The sequence below is a fragment of the Cucumis melo genome, chromosome 5 (assembly GCF_025177605.1).
Source record: "Cucumis melo cultivar AY chromosome 5, USDA_Cmelo_AY_1.0, whole genome shotgun sequence".
Lineage (NCBI taxonomy): Eukaryota > Viridiplantae > Streptophyta > Magnoliopsida > Cucurbitales > Cucurbitaceae > Cucumis > Cucumis melo.
In genome coordinates this window covers 2,445,133-2,462,938 of record NC_066861.1, presented here as the reverse complement: position 1 = coordinate 2,462,938, position 17,806 = coordinate 2,445,133, and the positions used below count along the sequence as shown (strand labels likewise).

At 30.6% G+C, this 17,806-nt stretch overlaps 1 protein-coding gene across 1 annotated transcript; it reads left to right on the top strand.

Moving 5' to 3' along the window:
• Positions 1 to 8,981: 8,981 nt before the first annotated feature.
• On the top strand, positions 8,982 to 16,658 carry LOC103491349 (uncharacterized). The gene is made up of 10 exons (XM_008451254.2): positions 8,982 to 9,289; positions 12,101 to 12,254; positions 12,486 to 12,660; positions 13,299 to 13,414; positions 14,074 to 14,133; positions 14,534 to 14,681; positions 15,853 to 15,919; positions 16,076 to 16,147; positions 16,245 to 16,310; positions 16,394 to 16,658. Exons 1-10 carry the CDS (start codon positions 9,017 to 9,019, stop codon positions 16,523 to 16,525), a joined length of 1,263 nt encoding a protein of 420 aa, XP_008449476.2. The 5' UTR covers positions 8,982 to 9,016; the 3' UTR covers positions 16,526 to 16,658.
• The last annotated feature ends 1,148 nt before the right edge of the window (positions 16,659 to 17,806 follow it).

Sequence of the window (17,806 nt, the reverse complement as noted above, 5' to 3'; positions counted from 1 at the left end):
TTATTATCAAATTATATGCTAAACTCTAATTTTCTTATAAGATTTTGGACTAAAATTGCAACTTAACCAATTTTTTCAACGTAAATTATATTTATAAATAAATTAATAATAGCTTATTGTCAACTAAATCTTAATGGATAAGTAAGACTAGTTTTATGATTTATAAATATATAGTATGGAACACATTCAAACATTTACAAATAAAAACTGGAATCTACTTTTTGGATCTATCACTAAACACATATTTGAGAACATAAAATACAACTATACTTTTACTGAATCTATTGTTTTCAAATTTCTATTTTCAGATTCTCTATCATAACAACAATGGTCATAAAGTAAAACATATTTACTTGTTGCTCGTTAGGACAACTATTTCTACAATGACTAAATTACATTTGCATTACTCTATCAACACATACAAGTCGTTTCTTTCTAGACTCAATTTAATTATTTAGATTGTAAGCTTTGGTCAATTGAAGCAACCGACCGTTATTAAACAATGAAATCAATCATAAAAAATTTGAGTTAATTTGGTTTGAGTTGTCCATGTTACTTATTCACAAAATTTATAAAGCAATATAGTTTCATAAAATTTTTATTTCTTTGAACTCAATCCAACCTATAGTATGTTAATAACCCAACCCAAATTGTATCGATTGGTTTAGGTTAATTGAACAAAATTCTGACATATTATTAACTTATCTCTAATTTATTAACACAACAACAAGTTGTTACAAAAGCATGTCAAAGCAAGCTTAACTCAACAATAATTGACATGACTTTTCCTTAATTATTGTACTAAAACAACATATTACAAGCATAGAGAAAGATGACATTTTAGAAGCGAAAAGAAACCCAACTAAAAAGATATTGTACAAATTGACCGGTTAACATAGGGTATAAACGTTGTGTAATTCATTTAACTATACTTAAAATTGACTACTTTTTGAGGGTGAGTTTATGTCATGTTTTAGTGTTTTAGAAAAAGTTAGGTCACCATTGAGTTATAACTTAGCCCTCAATGTTGCCATGTAATATATGTATGTGTTGAACTGATTTGATGGGAGGAGAAAAAACAAGGATGGAATAAAATTATGATTTTAAAGTTGAATGATTATTGCACATGATAAAAAATGATAATTGATTTTTGTCGTATTTTATAAAATTGAAATTTAAATAATTTTGGAAGCAAAAGAAAGAAATGAGTTTAAACGTAATAAAAAGAAAAGATGGGAAAATAGGAAGAAACAAAAAGAAGGTTGATGGCCCACGAGTTGAAAGGGAAGAACGGCAAGTTAGGCAATGACCGTTGTTGATTACGGCAATCAAATGACTAATGAGCACATCATGCAACCATCATTTTCATAAACCCCCTGATTAGTGGAAACTATCACGCAAACCACTCCTTAATTTTTTTCTTAATTATATCATTATCATTATATATAATACATTATTTGTTTTATATTATTCCTCTTTACAACAGTAACAATAACAAACAAAAACAAAAAAACTACACTCAAAGTCTCATGAGATAGAATAACTCGAGATAAGAAAAAGAAAGAATCGATGACTTCTTATCTTCCAAAACTTTGTGAATGACACTATTTACGCTTTATAAACTTATGATTTTCTTTTCATCCAATCAACCTAAAAATTCGTCTACATATTTATATTTGATTGTTCATCTATCAAATATAAATCGTAATTTTATAACCTAATTTTTAATTTTATTCGGTGCAATGGGTAAGAAAGAGATTTGAACCTACTTCTCTCATGATCTTGGTTATTGTATTTTTTCTAATGGTTTGATTTTAGTCTATGTTTTTATTTGATCTTAAAATTATACCTTCAAAGTTAAATTTGATTAAGTTTATTAAATAATAATAACAATAATATTTAAGGAAATAAAATATGTTTATAGCTAAATTGTTATAGGTAACAACCATTTTAAAAAAACATGCACTATGTTAGACTAAAGTTGAACCATTAAAATATCGAAACTAAAATTAAACAATTTTAAAAGTAAAAGGTCGAAAATAATATTTTTTTTAACTTAAAATAAACAATAAATTAAAAGAAAACTACAACATAAATAAGAATAAGAATAAGGTGTGCACTTTTAGCATAGAAAATATTGAAACTATTTATAAAACATAACGAAATTCATCAAACTCTCTGTAGTTCATTTGAAATTTTTGCTATATTTTGTAAATAATTTAATTTTTTATGTTATTCATAATAATTTTCCTTAGAATTAAGGGCTAATAAAAAAAGGGAGAATAAACCCAACTAATATTATTGTTTCCAATGACATTTTTAGGGGAAAATATTGTTTTGGGTTTAATTTTTATTTACTGTCTACATTTCAAGATGTTACCTCTATGGTTCTTTAAGGTTTAATTTTTTCTTTCAATTTAATTCCTACTTATCAAAATCTTATGATTTGACTTTTAAGATTTGAGTTTTTTTTTAACTTGGCATCTAAATTTCAAGATTTTACATTAAGTTTTATTGATTAATTTAAAGTAATTATAGAGCAAAATTTTAAATTTAATTTTAAAAAGAAAGAAAAATAGTGAAATTTAATTAACTATAATTATTTATTATTTTAAATTTATTAACATAACATAAATAAGTATGAGAATCAAATTGAAAAAAATTTAGGTGTCAACTATATAACTATGTAACATTTTGATACATAAGAACTAAATTGAAATCAATCTCAAAGCTTAATATGATGTATAACATTTTAAAATCTAAAAACTAAATAGAAATTTGGACAAAAGAAGGTAATTAAGTATATATTCTTGGACGTTTTTCAAAAATATTAATAAAAAGACAAACTATTTATACTTAAAAAAAATCACAACTTTTTGTATGAAATCTAAACATTTTGTCCATTTTGCTATTTTAACCATTTTCCTATATCTTTCCTCCAATTTTATATTTGCTTTACTTTATAAGGAAATATTAGATAATCTTATTTGTTATGAAAAAATTTTATGATATTTTTCTGCAAATAATAATAATTCTACTTGCATCAACCATGTTTGTTTTTATTTTGGAAAAATTTTGTGTATTATACTAACAAATTTCTTTTATTTTAATACAATTTATTTGGTTGTTTTTAAATATAGCAAAATTAATAAAAAAAAAACTTAAAATATTATAAAATATCATAATTTATCTGTGACGCAATAGAGACAATAGTCTAGCGTAGATAAGCAGTGATATTTTGTGACATACAAAGACACCAGACGTTACTACTTATAAGTCATATTATGATATATGTTACAATATGAAATTCAGTAGATGTATATGTTACAAGTTCAATAAGAAGTTATTAAAATACATGTAGGTTAAAGATATATACACTGCAATATATTATTACATTTCTAATAAATAAGGCATTTAGGACAATTATAGTGAAGCCAAACAGTTGAATATGAAAATGAAAATTCATCGGGTTATTTATACTTTCTAAGTTAAAATTCAATAAAAGACAAGTCAAAGATTTGAATAGTGATGGACTCGAATCCTACTACACACAATTAATTATTTATTTGAAAGGGGCAAAATGTTAAGGGATTGTTTATGGTAAGAGTCGAGGTGGGAAGGAATGGACTATAATAGTTTACTTCTTGTTTGGATCGAGTACTATATTTAATATAGAAATAAAAAGATTTTTGGTCATTATTTATACCAATTTTTTTGTCACTTTTGTTTTCTTTTTGTTTTTTTTTAATCTTAATTCATTGCACACAATGAAGATGAAGTTTGGAAATTTAAAACTAGCTTATTTTTTTTTAGAATTTAATTGAGAATTCAAATATTTATATAGTGAAAACCATAATATAGAATTCAAATGAAAATAGTCCTAAGTTTCAAAAAACTAAAAACTACCTCATAAGAGTTTTGGTTTTAAAAATTCTTTTATTGTCTTGCAATTTATGGATCGATGTTTTCATCTTTATTATTATATTATTTTATTTTTTAAAAAAAAACAAAACTTGGATTTTGGAAGTACTTTGAAATGAAAACCACAAAAATAGTAATAATAAGCTAATAGTTACAAGTGGCGTTTATTAGTTAGATTTTCAAAAACAAAATTTTAAATGTTTACCCAATGAAATTTTAAATATTGCTTTAATCATGATTCATTTTAATTTAGTTCATATGAGTTCATGACCCATTTGCTTTCGAGTATTACTAATTAGAAGTGATCATTTTGATTTGTTGAGAGTGGATTCCAAAATCTATGTTAAATGAGTCAAAGAAAAGTGGTAGAAGACGGAAGAAACGAGCCCATGAACAAACTGGACTTGATCGACCTAACACCAACATAGCCTAGATGATGAAACCCTAGTGCACCTAATAAGAATGTTGGGTCAATCGACTTCGACTCAAAGAAGATCTGTACGCAAATTGTCCAATATAACATTAGATAAGTGAAACAGTAGATGAAAAATACTAAAAAAAGGATAACGAAACTTTGAGCTAAAATAGTCAGATTGGCCTCGATCTCGGCCAATAATAAGGTAGATGATGACTTTCTCTATTCGATGATCAGAACATACCATGACCTATTTGTGATGGTAATAGGTCAAAAGTCCAAACCAACCTCAACCAAGAATGAGGTCAAGGTCGACCTTCACCATTTAGGACGCTCTGACCCATTTAACTTGAGGGACCTATTTTATCTAGAATTATAAAACTCATATCCTAATCCTAGTTGGACAAACATAAATCCTAACTAAAATTCCCTAATTAGTACACCCTCTATGACTCTATACGGACGAACTAAACTTTTAACTTATCTCTATTTTATAATTATCTTACCAACTTAAACACCAGAACCATCTTTTTTTTTTTTTTTTATTACCGGTCCTCTTTATCTTAAATTACAAATTCAATCACATAAAAATTAGGTGCATTTTTTCTAGGCAAAATTTGTCTATCAAGCTGGATCAATCATTTTCTTTTTTAAAATATTAAAATTATCACTTTTAAAAATTTTTGTACCAGAATAAACTAATATAAAAACCAAGTTTATAGTTACATCCACCAAAATCAACTAAAATAAATAATTCTAAAATACATCAGACTAAATCAAACAACGTAAAAATAATAATAATAATAAGTAAATGGAAAAAGGGAAAAAAAGAAAAAAGAAAAAAGAAAAAAAAAAGAAAGCAACGAAAATAAATTGCAAATATCGAAGGATTGTCGGTGGTGGGAAGATCGGCCACCGGCGGTCCCCGGTTCAGCTGCTGTATTCACGGTAGCGGACCCCTCAATGTTAAAACGCCCAATCTTTCTGGGTCCGACCTGTCGTCCCCACCACCTCTCCAGCCGACACCCCGTAGGTTTAAACGTCAATAATAACAATAATAATTAATAAGTAAATTAAATCTCTGCTTTTAATATAATTTAATGCAATTTTCCCCCTCGTTTCCTTTTTCTTAAATTAATTTAATAAATTCCATTCAACATCTTTTCAAAACTACACCCATCTTTTGCAATTTGTATTTATGTTTCTTTTGGGATATGCCAGTTTGCTTAATAATTTATGCAAACTTTGTTTGCTTTACTCATCACTCATTTTCTTTTACTTCTTTTGTAGGGTTATGTTTCCTTTTCTTTCTAACTTTACATTCTTATGCTCTTTTCATTATTTGATCACTCACTTCATTTATTCTTCCAATTTTGAGCAATTATTTATTAATACCTTTTTATATTTCAATATTTAATTAGCTAATATTGTTTTCTCGACCATATAGTCTCTTGAGTTTGATAGACATGTCACACTTATAGTAATTTTGAATTATGGCAAATTCAACTATCTACTAACTAAACTCTAAACCCCTAGTTAAGTTTAATGATATACTTTTTCATCGAAGTTTAGTCATCTTTGAATTACTAATCATAAAGCTCGTTGATGAAAGTGTAAAAATGTTGAAATTCAAATATCACACGAAAAACAAAGTAAAAGTTGTGATTTTCTATTCCAACTATAAATCGGAGAAGATTCTAAAACAATCGTTTCTTTAGTTTGAGTGATTAATCATTAAAAAAATGGAAATTAAATCTTTTAAAACCTTAACCCATTAATCCGAATACCTAACATTTTTTTAGTCTTATAAAAGGGGTTTTGTCCAACTTAATTTTTAAGTCGAAATAAAAAAAAAAATATATTTGACAATATTATATGTAATTAATCCCATTTTAATGTCCTTTTTCTCAATGTCTTTTCTAAAAAGTGTGTGTGTATATATATATATATATTAGTGTTTGGAGATATTAGTCAAAAAAGTTTGTGTAACTGACACATGCTTAGACTAATTAATTGCCTCTTGATTTTATTGTTGGAGATCCTCAAATGATATCATGACAAAGACTTTTTCTTTTTTGCTTTGTTTTTTAATTAATGAGACACACATGAAGTGTCGAAAGCAATTAAATCTTCATGAAGTTGATTAAAGATATAGTTTGAAATTACATATATAATCTGATTGTCTTTCATCATTTAATTTTTATATTTAATGTTGTTGGTATGAAACTTGGTTTAGAGACTTTTATCATTATCTCGCATTCAAATTATTTAATCGTTCCCTAATAAGACAATTTTGTTGTAGGAACTCACTTTATTTTAAAATAAACGTCCTACATCATCTTCTTATGATATATCATGTGATGTGTAATATTTCATAGAGTGAGGTTTTTTGTTTATTGATAATAGATGTAAGATTAGATATTATTCAAATAGGATGTTTTTTTTAAAAAAAAATTGACAAACCATTTACACTTTATTAAATAAAACTACTCAAAAGACAAAATTCATTACACTTATTTTTCTATGAATGGTAAATATTTTATCAAATATTCTATTTTTGACAAAAATTTCTTTTAAAAAATAATTTAGATACTGGATTTTTTAAAATATATTAATCTGATTTAAGTTATTTAAAATTTTTATTTAATACATCATTATAATTTTTTTTGAACTTCTGAAAAATGTCCCACTCATAAAACGAAAGGAGAATTGCTAAAAATATAACATTTGACAAAATATAATTTACACTTCATAAAAAACGAGTGTAATGAATTTTATCTTTTAGTGAGTTTGTTTTATAAAATGTAAATAATTTGTTAATTTTTCTATTTTTGGAAAAACCACAGACAAAAACACAAATTAACAAGTAATTTTTAAGGTATAAATTTCTAAAATATAAACTTAGATATATTTGATAAATGCATAAACGACAAAGTATTTTAAACGATATATGCAATGTACATTATATTTTTCTAAATATATCTATAGACAAACTAAAAAAATAAATCATGGTATACGTATGTATACTTGATCTCAATAAAAAGGTGCTTCGGTTAGGTACATATATCGAAAAAAATCCTAGAAAAAAAACCATTAATTTGAAATATTCTACAAAATTAATAAATGACAAGAAAAATGTAAGAATTCAAAATATATGTTAATAAAGAAACAACAAAATATGAGAGATAATGCAAGTGTTGATATTAAAAGAAAAAGATACTAAAATCATTATATAATAGATCATAATTGGTAAATAAAATATTTTCCTTTGTTTAAAATTGCTATAAAATTAAAGGATGAGAGAAATATAATTTTTTTTTTAAAAAAGGTAATTGCTAAAATTTAATTAAATCTTAATAACATTAATGAAATATTAATTTTATAATATACTAATTCTATGAAACTTTATATTTATTAAATCCAAAAATATGAGGAATCCAGTTAAGTAGGCCCAATCTAAATTAACAACAATTATCCACAAATTCAAGCCCAAACTTGAAAATAAACAAAACTCATGGGTTGCTTTATATATACTAGCCTATTTAGAAGATTTTTTTTTATACATATAAGATTGAATTGACTATTGTTAATTTTCCTTTTAATAATAGTTAAAAATAAAATTGTATTAAAATGACAATTTTTTTCTTTAAAACTAGCCCATAACACATCTTTTTTGCGTAAAAATAAAATATTTCAAACAGTTATCAAAGAGATATCAAAGAGCATATTTATCTACTTTTAAATTTATTACTTTTGCAATTTATAAAATGTAGTGACACGAGTTCTATCATCATATTTTTTCTTGCTATTTTTACAACGCCCTTATTAAAATATGAACTAAGGTGTTGATTGATATAATAATATATTTTTTCAAGAGCCAAGTCATCAACAAAAACTAACCACGATCACAAGTCTCTTCGTAAAGAGCAGAGGAGAAAGAGTCCAAGATTAACACAATAAAACTTAACTTCTTAAGACTAGAAGAAAAATTATCAACAAACAGACCGACCCAATAACCATACGACACCGCAACATGAAGCCAAAAGCGATATATCATCCCACACCAAGGAAAAGAAAACGACATGGACTGTAGTGTCTTAAGTTTAGGAGGGTAACATGAATGAAAAGGGATCTTTAAGACTCGAAAGTAAAGTTAGAAAAAACTTAAAAGAATTAAAAGTTATTATTTATACCAATAAGGAACACCTTCATTTTCGGTGGCTCGATCATATGCGAAACTCCAAAGTTAAATGTGTTTAGCTTTGAACAATAATTCTATGTTGGGTGAAATGCATGCTAAAAGGATTCGTGTTGGTTAAGGATGATGTTACCAAGATGCAGGAGAATGTCAGGGAGCCAAATTTCGAATCCTGCATTTGGGACGTTACACAATGACAAGTTAGACAAAACAAGAGCTATCTTGCCAAAAATTACTTGATTTGAATGAAAACAAATGATCTAAGGGGTATTTTTCTTTTATTTTTTTTTTTGGAATAAATTTCATTTTTTCTTAAATGAGAACAAATATATTTTAAAAGTTAGATGTATGATTAAAACCCACACAGTTTATATAGTAAAATACAATCCAACCTTACTTTTTAAGGGTGTAAACTGTAATTATACTAAACCACAAGGAGTGTTTTGCAATTACCAAAGAAGAAAAAGGAGAGAAGTCGAAAAATGTTGAGTTTAGGAACGCCTTCGCTGTTTACCCCGTCGTTCTCCAACTCTGCATCGCCAAATTTCTTCATTTCTTCACCTCCGGAAATCCCAATAATGGATTCCGATGTGAACAGTGGAGCAGATCATTTGGTGGAGCTTATCGTCCGGGAGGAACCTCCCTCCATTGTCGACGACGTTCCGATTTCGGAAGAGATTGCTCCTCTGTTGACCCAAATTGAAAAGCCAAAGATCAACATCTTCACCATCTCTTATCCTCGGAGAAAACCTATGGTAACATTTCACACTACTTACTTCTTCTTCAACAATTTTGATCAACAGTTCCCTCCGTTGTTTCCGATTTTGGTTGCCGAGATGTGGAAATTCAGCATCTCCTTTTATTTGTGTTATTATGATTTTTCTTGCTTTTATCTTATTTTCTGCTTATTGTGTATTGTTTTTAGTGTAAAACTATTTTTTTGAACGCAGTTCTTGAGGAGCTCTTTTATTATTCCTAGAACTAGTGCCTCTTTACTACCTGGATCCCTATTTAAAAGCTACAAACCAGCCTCTGAGAGATCTAAAAGTATAACTAAAATAACAATGTAATTAAAAGAAGCTTACGAAATTGCCTTGCTATAAAAAACAGAGTAACTAACTATAACAGTAAATGAAAGTCAAAACAGAGAAGCTATAAAACAGAGCACCCGGGGTACTTAAACCTTAAACATAAAACATTTTGAATAGGTCCTTTTTTTGGGAGTTAAGAGTGCTGGAACAGCTCAAGAACTTATACTTGGTTGTATACATCCTTTATCTAGCAACTCCTCTACTTGTGTTTGCAAAATTTCGTAATCTTTACTTCTCATTCAATAATGAGGTAAGTTTGGTAATGTTGAGTTTGGAACCAAGTCTATTCAGAGTTGAATTTTCCTTAGAAGAGGGAGGTTATTTGGATCTTTCGTTGTTTGAGGAAAAGAGTTCAAAACATCCTGAACTAGTGGGTGGATCTTCAAAACCTTCCTGACCTTCCATTTGTAGGATAGCCCGAAGCTCTTGGTTATCTGTGATTAAAAATTGTTACCATTCACGACGGTAAACCAAGTTTTTTTAACCTCCATTTGAGACTATGTTTCTGGGAATTTTCTGGATTCAGAGGTAACAATATTATTTTCTTTCCCATCCACAAGAACTCATGAGTATTTTCCCTTCCATTATGCATTGTTTGCACGTCATATAGGCATGGTCTTCCAAGTAAAATATGACACATCCATATCAACATTGTCACAAATCATTTGATCTTCGTAATTATTTCCAGTAGATAATGGAATAGTAACAGTATGTTCGGAACCAAGGTAGTATGGGCTGTCTTTGTCCCCACATTGGTTAGAATGAGATGACTAATGTGGTACTTAAATATCTTGGCTCTCCCACCCCAATAGCTGGCTTTTGTGGTGTGATTCTCCAAGGTGGTTAAGTATCTAACAATGGTAAGAGCTGGTTGTTGATGTTTTGGAGAGAAATTGATGGAGGGTTCTGACTGGTTGTTTTCAAGTGAAGTACTGTCGGAGTAGCCGACAACGGAGTTTCAAAGGCTGGAGAATTGTTCGGAACCAAGGTAATATGGGCTGCCTATGTCCTAACATCGGTCATAATGGGATGACCAATGTGGTAGCTGGCTTTTAGGGTGTGGTTCTCCAAGGTGCTTAAGTATCTAACAATGGTGTCAAAGTCGGTTGTGCACATTCTGGAGAGGGACCGCAGGGGGTTTTGACCGAGAGTTTTTGAGTGAAGTACTGTTGGAGTAGCTGACGACAGAGTTTCTGGGGATGGGGTATTGTTCGAAACCAAGATAGTATGGGCTGCCTTTGTCCCACATTGGTTAGAATGGGATGACAAATGTGGTACTTAAGCAGCTTGGCCCTCCCAACCCAATAGCTGAGCAACTTTTCTGGAAATTATGTTCTCACTTTTTCCACTGTCTGCTGTGATGTTACAAACCTTTCCATTAGTAGTACATTTTGTTTTTAACAAGATGTGTCTTTAAGGGTGAGATTCACTTGTTGGAGTGAGAAGTTTTCCTTGAAGTACAAATATTAATTGGTCTCCACCATCAGATGCCATAAAAGAGACTTCTTCGTCTTCTTGATCTTCTTGGTCCTTTTCAGGGTCTACTTCCCTTATTCTGAAGGTTCTCCTTTGAGGATGTACATTTGATAAATGTTCCAGCTGCCCACATCTAGAACACTTTCCAAATTTGGCCGATTCCTCTACTGTAGCAAGTTATCTAGACGTCGAGGTAAGGGATGGAGGTGGTGCTTGCCCGGTGAGAATTTTGTCTCTGCTAAAAGTGAGTGGCTGTTTTTTTCTAGCCATCAGCCCCTTCATCAAGTGCTCTCATTTCCATTAGTGTAAAACTAATTACTTTAACACAATCTTGGAGAATCCTTGAAGAACTCTTTTATTATTCTAGAACTAATGTCTCTTATAACCTAGGGATCTCTATGTAAAGGCTACAAACCAGACTTTGAGAGATTTAAAGGCATAACTAAAATAACTAAGTAACTCAAAGAAACCTACAAAATTAACTTGCTATAAAAAAGAGTAACTAACTAAAACGGTAAACAAAAAAGTGAAGCTAAAAGCAAAAGCACCCGAGGGACTTAAACCTGAAAGATATTACATCAAATTTAGTTTATCTTCTTTGTTCCTTGGATTATCTAGGATATCACGTTAGAGATTTTGGATTAGTGTTGGGTTACTCTGCTAGGCAAGGAGATTTAATATAGGTATCAAAGCTTAGCTGCTATTTTTTTTAATTGTTTCACTTTGGGATAGAGTTCTCAACATTCTTGTTGGATACATGATCCATTAAAAGTCTGTGAGAGCTTATGTAGCACCTTGTTTCAGTGGGGACTTGGTCTGAATTGGAACTAGTCATCGTTTATCAAAGTCTTTGCACCAAGATGGCCCTCAGGTCGACTTGGCCCTTTTTCCATGGTTTTATGTCATTTACTGGTTGCATTTCTGGGCAGAAATGAAATAATGCAAGCTGTTTAAAATTTTGAAATCTTTTGCCAATTTTTGTTGTATATATATTTTCAGGAGCAGGTGAATAAAATCCATGATAGTGATGTATCTTCTCTATCTCAATCAATTATTTGGATTTGGAGTGGATCAAGATACTCTGGACTACTGTGTGCTTCTCTATCCTCCATCTTCTACTTCGGCATGGAAGTTCTGATGGGTGTTTTTTCGGGTTGGTAAAAACTTTTCTCTTATATTTCTATATTACAAGAAGATGTGTGTCTTACATAGTGAGCGAATTGCCATTTCCTCTTCCTTTAGGTTTTCGTTGGGCCATTATTTTATCTTTCTTGATAGGTGTACACCTCTATCCATATATTTCTTAGAAGTTAACAGGGTTTTTTTTATCTCAACCAAAGTTTTGTATTGTTATTCTTATTCAAATCTCTACTTGTACCTGCAGCTCAGTCTATACCAATTATTGAAATGGCTTTTACAAGATGTGTAATTATTACAATACTTTCATATTTGTGGTTGAGGAGGAGCGAACAACCAATATTTGGACAGCCACATGTTAGGAAACTCTTGGTTTCTCGTGCCCTAACAGGACTTCTCTCAATGATGAGTTTTATTTACAGGTATATGACGTTAGTCTTGCAAATAAGGTGCAATGGCTGTTTGAAAATTTGTTTTGAATAGTAGAATTTGGTGTCTCTGTGTTTAGAAAACCAGCAATGGATCTTTTTATTATTAAATCTTAATATTGAATTTTGGGAGGATTTTTATCGACTGGTTCAGATTGTAGTCTCAAGTTGGACTTCTTTTGACATGATCTTTTTAGTTAGTCCACTCTTATTATAGATGTCAGTTAGGAAGCCTCATTATTCTCCGTGTCTATGGCTGATGTCTTACCGCCTATCTTTTGTATCTCTTTGATGGTTCATACAGTGTATTGTTTCCTATCAAAAGTAAAATACCATCTCATACTAGCTTCACTCTACATTCTATGGCATATATTCCACATACCAATACTCTTTGTTTTATCGTTATCTGAAATCTCATACTGTATGGCCTTCTTTGGGACATGGTTTAAGTGAATCTTCTTATATAATTACCATTACCAAATACCTTTCCAATTGAGAGTTATTTAGATAATTTATTCATTAAATATGTCTCCAGTTTCATCAGGCACCATTCAACGTTGATTTGTTAATCCTGCCTTTTATTTTTGAGCTTTATTGAATATCAAAGTTCTTTGGTTTGTTCTTTTATTCAGCATTCGAAGGCTGCATATTTCTCAGGCAATTGTATTGAGCTTTACCACTCCAATACTGGCTTCAGTTGCAGCAAGATTTATTCTGCATGAAAAGTTGAAATTTTCTGATTTTGGCGGTATGGATTTGATGGACCTTCACCTTTTATCCTCTATAGAATGCATCATTATGTGCAAAGATTTAACACATTAAGTAGGATTCTAACGTATCTTTATGTTTGAACTATCTGATCAAAGCAACCGAATAAAGATTGGCGTGAAAATGAAACCCAATTTTGGTTCTTTCTCCCTTCATGAGTTTGAATATCTTTATTGATTGTGGGTTTAATCCTTCAAACCAAAAACTTCATAACTTAATTAAATCTGTGTTGTCGTTGGTGCTAAACTTTGAGTAGGTGTTTAAACTTCCACGTTGGAAAAATCAAGGGACCTCCACCTTGCACTTCTTATAAGATAGATAAGTTACTCCTCCCATTACTAATTGGTTCTAAGATGGAACCTTACCATCAAGCGGTGAACATAAATAAAACAATTGGAGTCTTCAACAGCTCAATTATGTAGAAAAATACTAACATGACAGTCTCTCTCTCTACAAACCTATGGTGGTCTGCATGTTCATGATTGGATCTATCAATTATATACCATATGTATTTTCTTGATTTTGTTGACACTAGCTAATCTATTTGGTTTCTTCCTTTTAGTTTAAAATTTTGAAAATCCTGATATGCATTTTGTGAAGGCAGGAACTGATTACTTTCTGATTACCTTCTCATTTCAGGTCTTGCTTGCAGTTTTTTGGGCGTTCTACTAATTTTCCAAGATTTATTCACTAGTCAAGGTACCGAAGTGAGTTAACTTACCCTCAATTTTTCCCATGTTGCTAACCCCCCCCCCCCCCCCCCCCCCCCCAAAAAAAAAAAAAAAAAAAACACACGCACAAATACACACATTTTTGCTTCTTATTTTCCCAACATTATGTTGCACATGGATACATTTTGAATGTTCGTTTAAGCAATTAAATAACATTAGTTATGTTCTTATATATTTCCTCCATAATGAATCTCCTCCGTTTCATATTAACATGCAATCTATGATGCATTTTTTCCCATCTGAAATCTTTTCCATAAGGCAGGTAAATATTCATCAAAACTTGCAGTAGCCTTAAGCTTGAGCCTTGATGTAATGGAACGAGTTGCAGTTTCTCTTACTCTACAATTGTTGCATTAAATTATTTGAAGGGTTAACTAAAGCCGGGAAAGGAAGCACAACCCCCTCCTTGGGAAGTCACCATGCCTACGCAGTATTACTTGGTTTTGTAGCGTCAATAGCTGGCGCAGTTAGCTATTGCCTTATAAGAGCTAGTGCAAAAGCATCTGATCAACCAGTGTAAGCTTATTTATCTACTTTTCTTTTGCTCACATGTGGTATAAAAGAAGAGGCATTCAGTATACGTGCAGTTTTACTTTCTTAATAACCTTGTCATTCTTTTTTTCCATGTATTTTATATTCAAATTTCAGGCCTAAGAAACCCTGTACCTGGATGATTAGGATCTTAGCTATTCATGTTATTTACGTGGGTTCTTTTTCAAAATATGGAAATTTGTATCAACTTGGGGATCTTTTTAATTGGAATCAGCACTGCCTAGCTTAAAGAAATCAGATTTAACAACCCTTGGTTTGGCTTTGGGAAACTCCATACTTGACACTTGACAGTACTCCACTGTTTAAGCTCTCACCATTTTCCAAAACCCCAGTTTACTAAACCTGCGCCTAAAACAAGTTTAATATACCGAACATTCACCCAAGAGGCTGCTAAATGTTTTTAGTATCCCACAAGATTGGATTAGAGATTAGTTCATCCTACTAGGAAAAATAAAAATGGACAAACTTAAAAGATTTTTGAAACCATAGTGAAATACAGCCTACTAAACTAAAGCAGTGGGGCTAGGGTGGAACTCGATATTGATATATTGAGCCAAGGACACAGTTGTACAACCTATAGAACAAATCCTATTCAAATAAAGCCGTGAGTCACGACTCAACAGTGTTATAAAAACAATGGAAACAAAAGCGCGTGTGACTTTAACTTGGGGAGGTAGGTTCTCTGATGGGGGCTATGATGTTTGGAGGTTTTCTATGGTGAATTTATCATAGTTTTGACCATGTCTAGATTGACAAGAAAAGGTGGCTGTAAGCCCCCTAGTTAGGGAAATAGAAATATTAGGATTTGGAGATTATTAGTATGGTTATTAGTTGGGGGCATATCAGTAATTAGATCCTAGGGTGGTTAGAGTTTTAGTTATAAATAGAGGGTTCGAGTTGAGTGCAAGGTATGAAGAATTTTGTAGTGGGATTTCCTTGAGTGGGAACTTGGGAGAGTCTAAGCCTCTCGAAAGGCTAGGTGTTACTTATTCTTGTGATATTATAACTTTGCAATATATTTCCATATTTTATTGTTCTTGAGTATCTCTTGTTAGGTTTGGATCCTAATCGTGTCTTACTGTCGTAAGTACTCACTTCTGGTGGCCTTGACAAAATTCTGTTTGTTACCTTGCAGGGTTACGGTTTTCTCTTTCGGTCTGTTGGCTGGTCCTGTCACTGGAATATGTACTGTGATCTTTGAGGTCAGTCAGTTGAACATTTATGGAGTTCAAGAGCACTGCACCCTAAACAAACTTCTTAACTCTAGGCTTTGTAATCCACGTAGTGCCCCAAACATTTCCTAAAATAGTGGACAATATATCTAAGATGCTTATAAAATCCCATCGATGTTGATGCAGGATTTGGTGCTGCCAAGTCTATATTCATTTTTACTGATGCTAGTGCTTGGTCTCCTTGCCTTCTTGGCTGAGGTAATTACTCTCTGTAGTCGATTGATAACAAAACATACGATCATTTAATGAACAAGTTAATCATTGAGCTTTCTATGGATTGTATTTTCAACTGAAGGTTTGTTGGGCTCGGGGACTTCAACTTGAGAAAACCAGTAAAGTATGTAACCTTCGGTTCATGGAGGTATGTATTTTTGTAGTTCCCTTTGCTTTATGGCTTATTCTGAATGATTATTCTAAATTCTATAACCTTTTACATTATTACAGGCTTCATTTGTGCAATTATGGCATATTGGAATATTAGGACTGGTTCCTTTTGGACGAATAGTTGGAACTCTCCTTATCTTCCTCTCTCTTTGCTGGACTTTTTATGTCGGTCCGGACAGAGAAATGGAGTAAAATGTCATCTTCATTTGTCTATTCCATAAGGAACTACAAATGTCTTGCCATTTTTTTTCTTGTGTAATGTTCATGACAATCTTTTGGTTCAATTTTAAAAACAACCCTAATTTGGGTTGGTTTTGATTGAAAATTGTGCATTCTCCCGAAATCGATATACCTAACTAATAAACTTTAAAATGTTTCATTTTAACCCTTTGACAGTTAAGATTTTGAAGTTTTTTTTCCACACAATCCTGGTAAGTTTTTGCAGTTAAATTTTCATAGATTGAAACTTTGCAAACAAATCCTGGTAAAGACGCATGAAAGTTTCCCTCCTTTCAACTCTGCTTCGTAGTTTTTCATTCCTCCACTATGATTATTTTGCTAATTTAGAATAATCTCTAAATCTCTAAAAAAAATTTGTATGTATTTAGATTCGTTCATTTAAGCAGCACATACACAATTTATATCCATGGATGTTCCAATGTTGGTTTGAAAAAAAGTTTAATGTTCCAAGGTTAAACTGGAACTTTTTAGTTATATTTAGCATACTTCAATGGCAAATGCCCATGGCAGAGTATTGAGTAATTTAAAAAATTATATTTTATTTAATTTATGTTTATTCTCCCACAATTCTTACTAAGCGTATTTTCATTTTTCTTTTATATAAAAAAAGTCTAAAAATAAAAAACAGAATTAGTTTTTATAAGTTTAACCGTCGAACCTAAAAATCATTTGATAATTAATCCAATTCTTCATTTTAAATCTGTACTTAAATGTGACATTTTCAAAATCCATCCATTTATTCCTACTTAATTTGAGTTTTTTGTTCTGTAAGTAGATTCATTTTTTTTAATAACAAAGAATATGAAAACAATAAAGTGGAATAGTTTTGATAAACTTAAAACACTACTGTTCATTTACATTTTATATTTTTATTGATTTACAGATTTTAGGTTTAAATAAATTGAACTATCCACGCGAACAATATAATACATTTTGAGACTATAAGAACCATTGTTATTCTTTAGTCTTTTAAAAAAATCATTCTAATTTGGTATCTAATATTATGAGTTAAATTAAAACATAAGAGGTTCGTAACTGCAGTATTTGCAAACTAGTTTTAATTGGAGTTCCTAACTTAGTCCTTGACGATGTTAAAGTCCACATTCAAAGTTCTGTGTTCACCACCATAACTGTGTCCCCATGCAATTGTTCCAACGACATTTTGGAGATGAGCAAAACGACATACATACATAAAAACCTAAGAATTGTCAAACCTTTAATTACTTATTTTTA

Coding starts and splice junctions, on each gene's coding strand:
- LOC103491349 (XM_008451254.2), top strand. CDS start 9,017: ATGTTGAGTTTAGGAACGCCTTCGCTGTTTACCCCGTCGTTCTCCAAC. Junction 13,415..14,073: donor GAAATTTTCTGATTTTGGCG/GTATGGATTTGA, acceptor TTCTCATTTCAG/GTCTTGCTTGCAGTTTTTTG. Junction 14,682..15,852: donor AAAGCATCTGATCAACCAGT/GTAAGCTTATTT, acceptor GTTACCTTGCAG/GGTTACGGTTTTCTCTTTCG.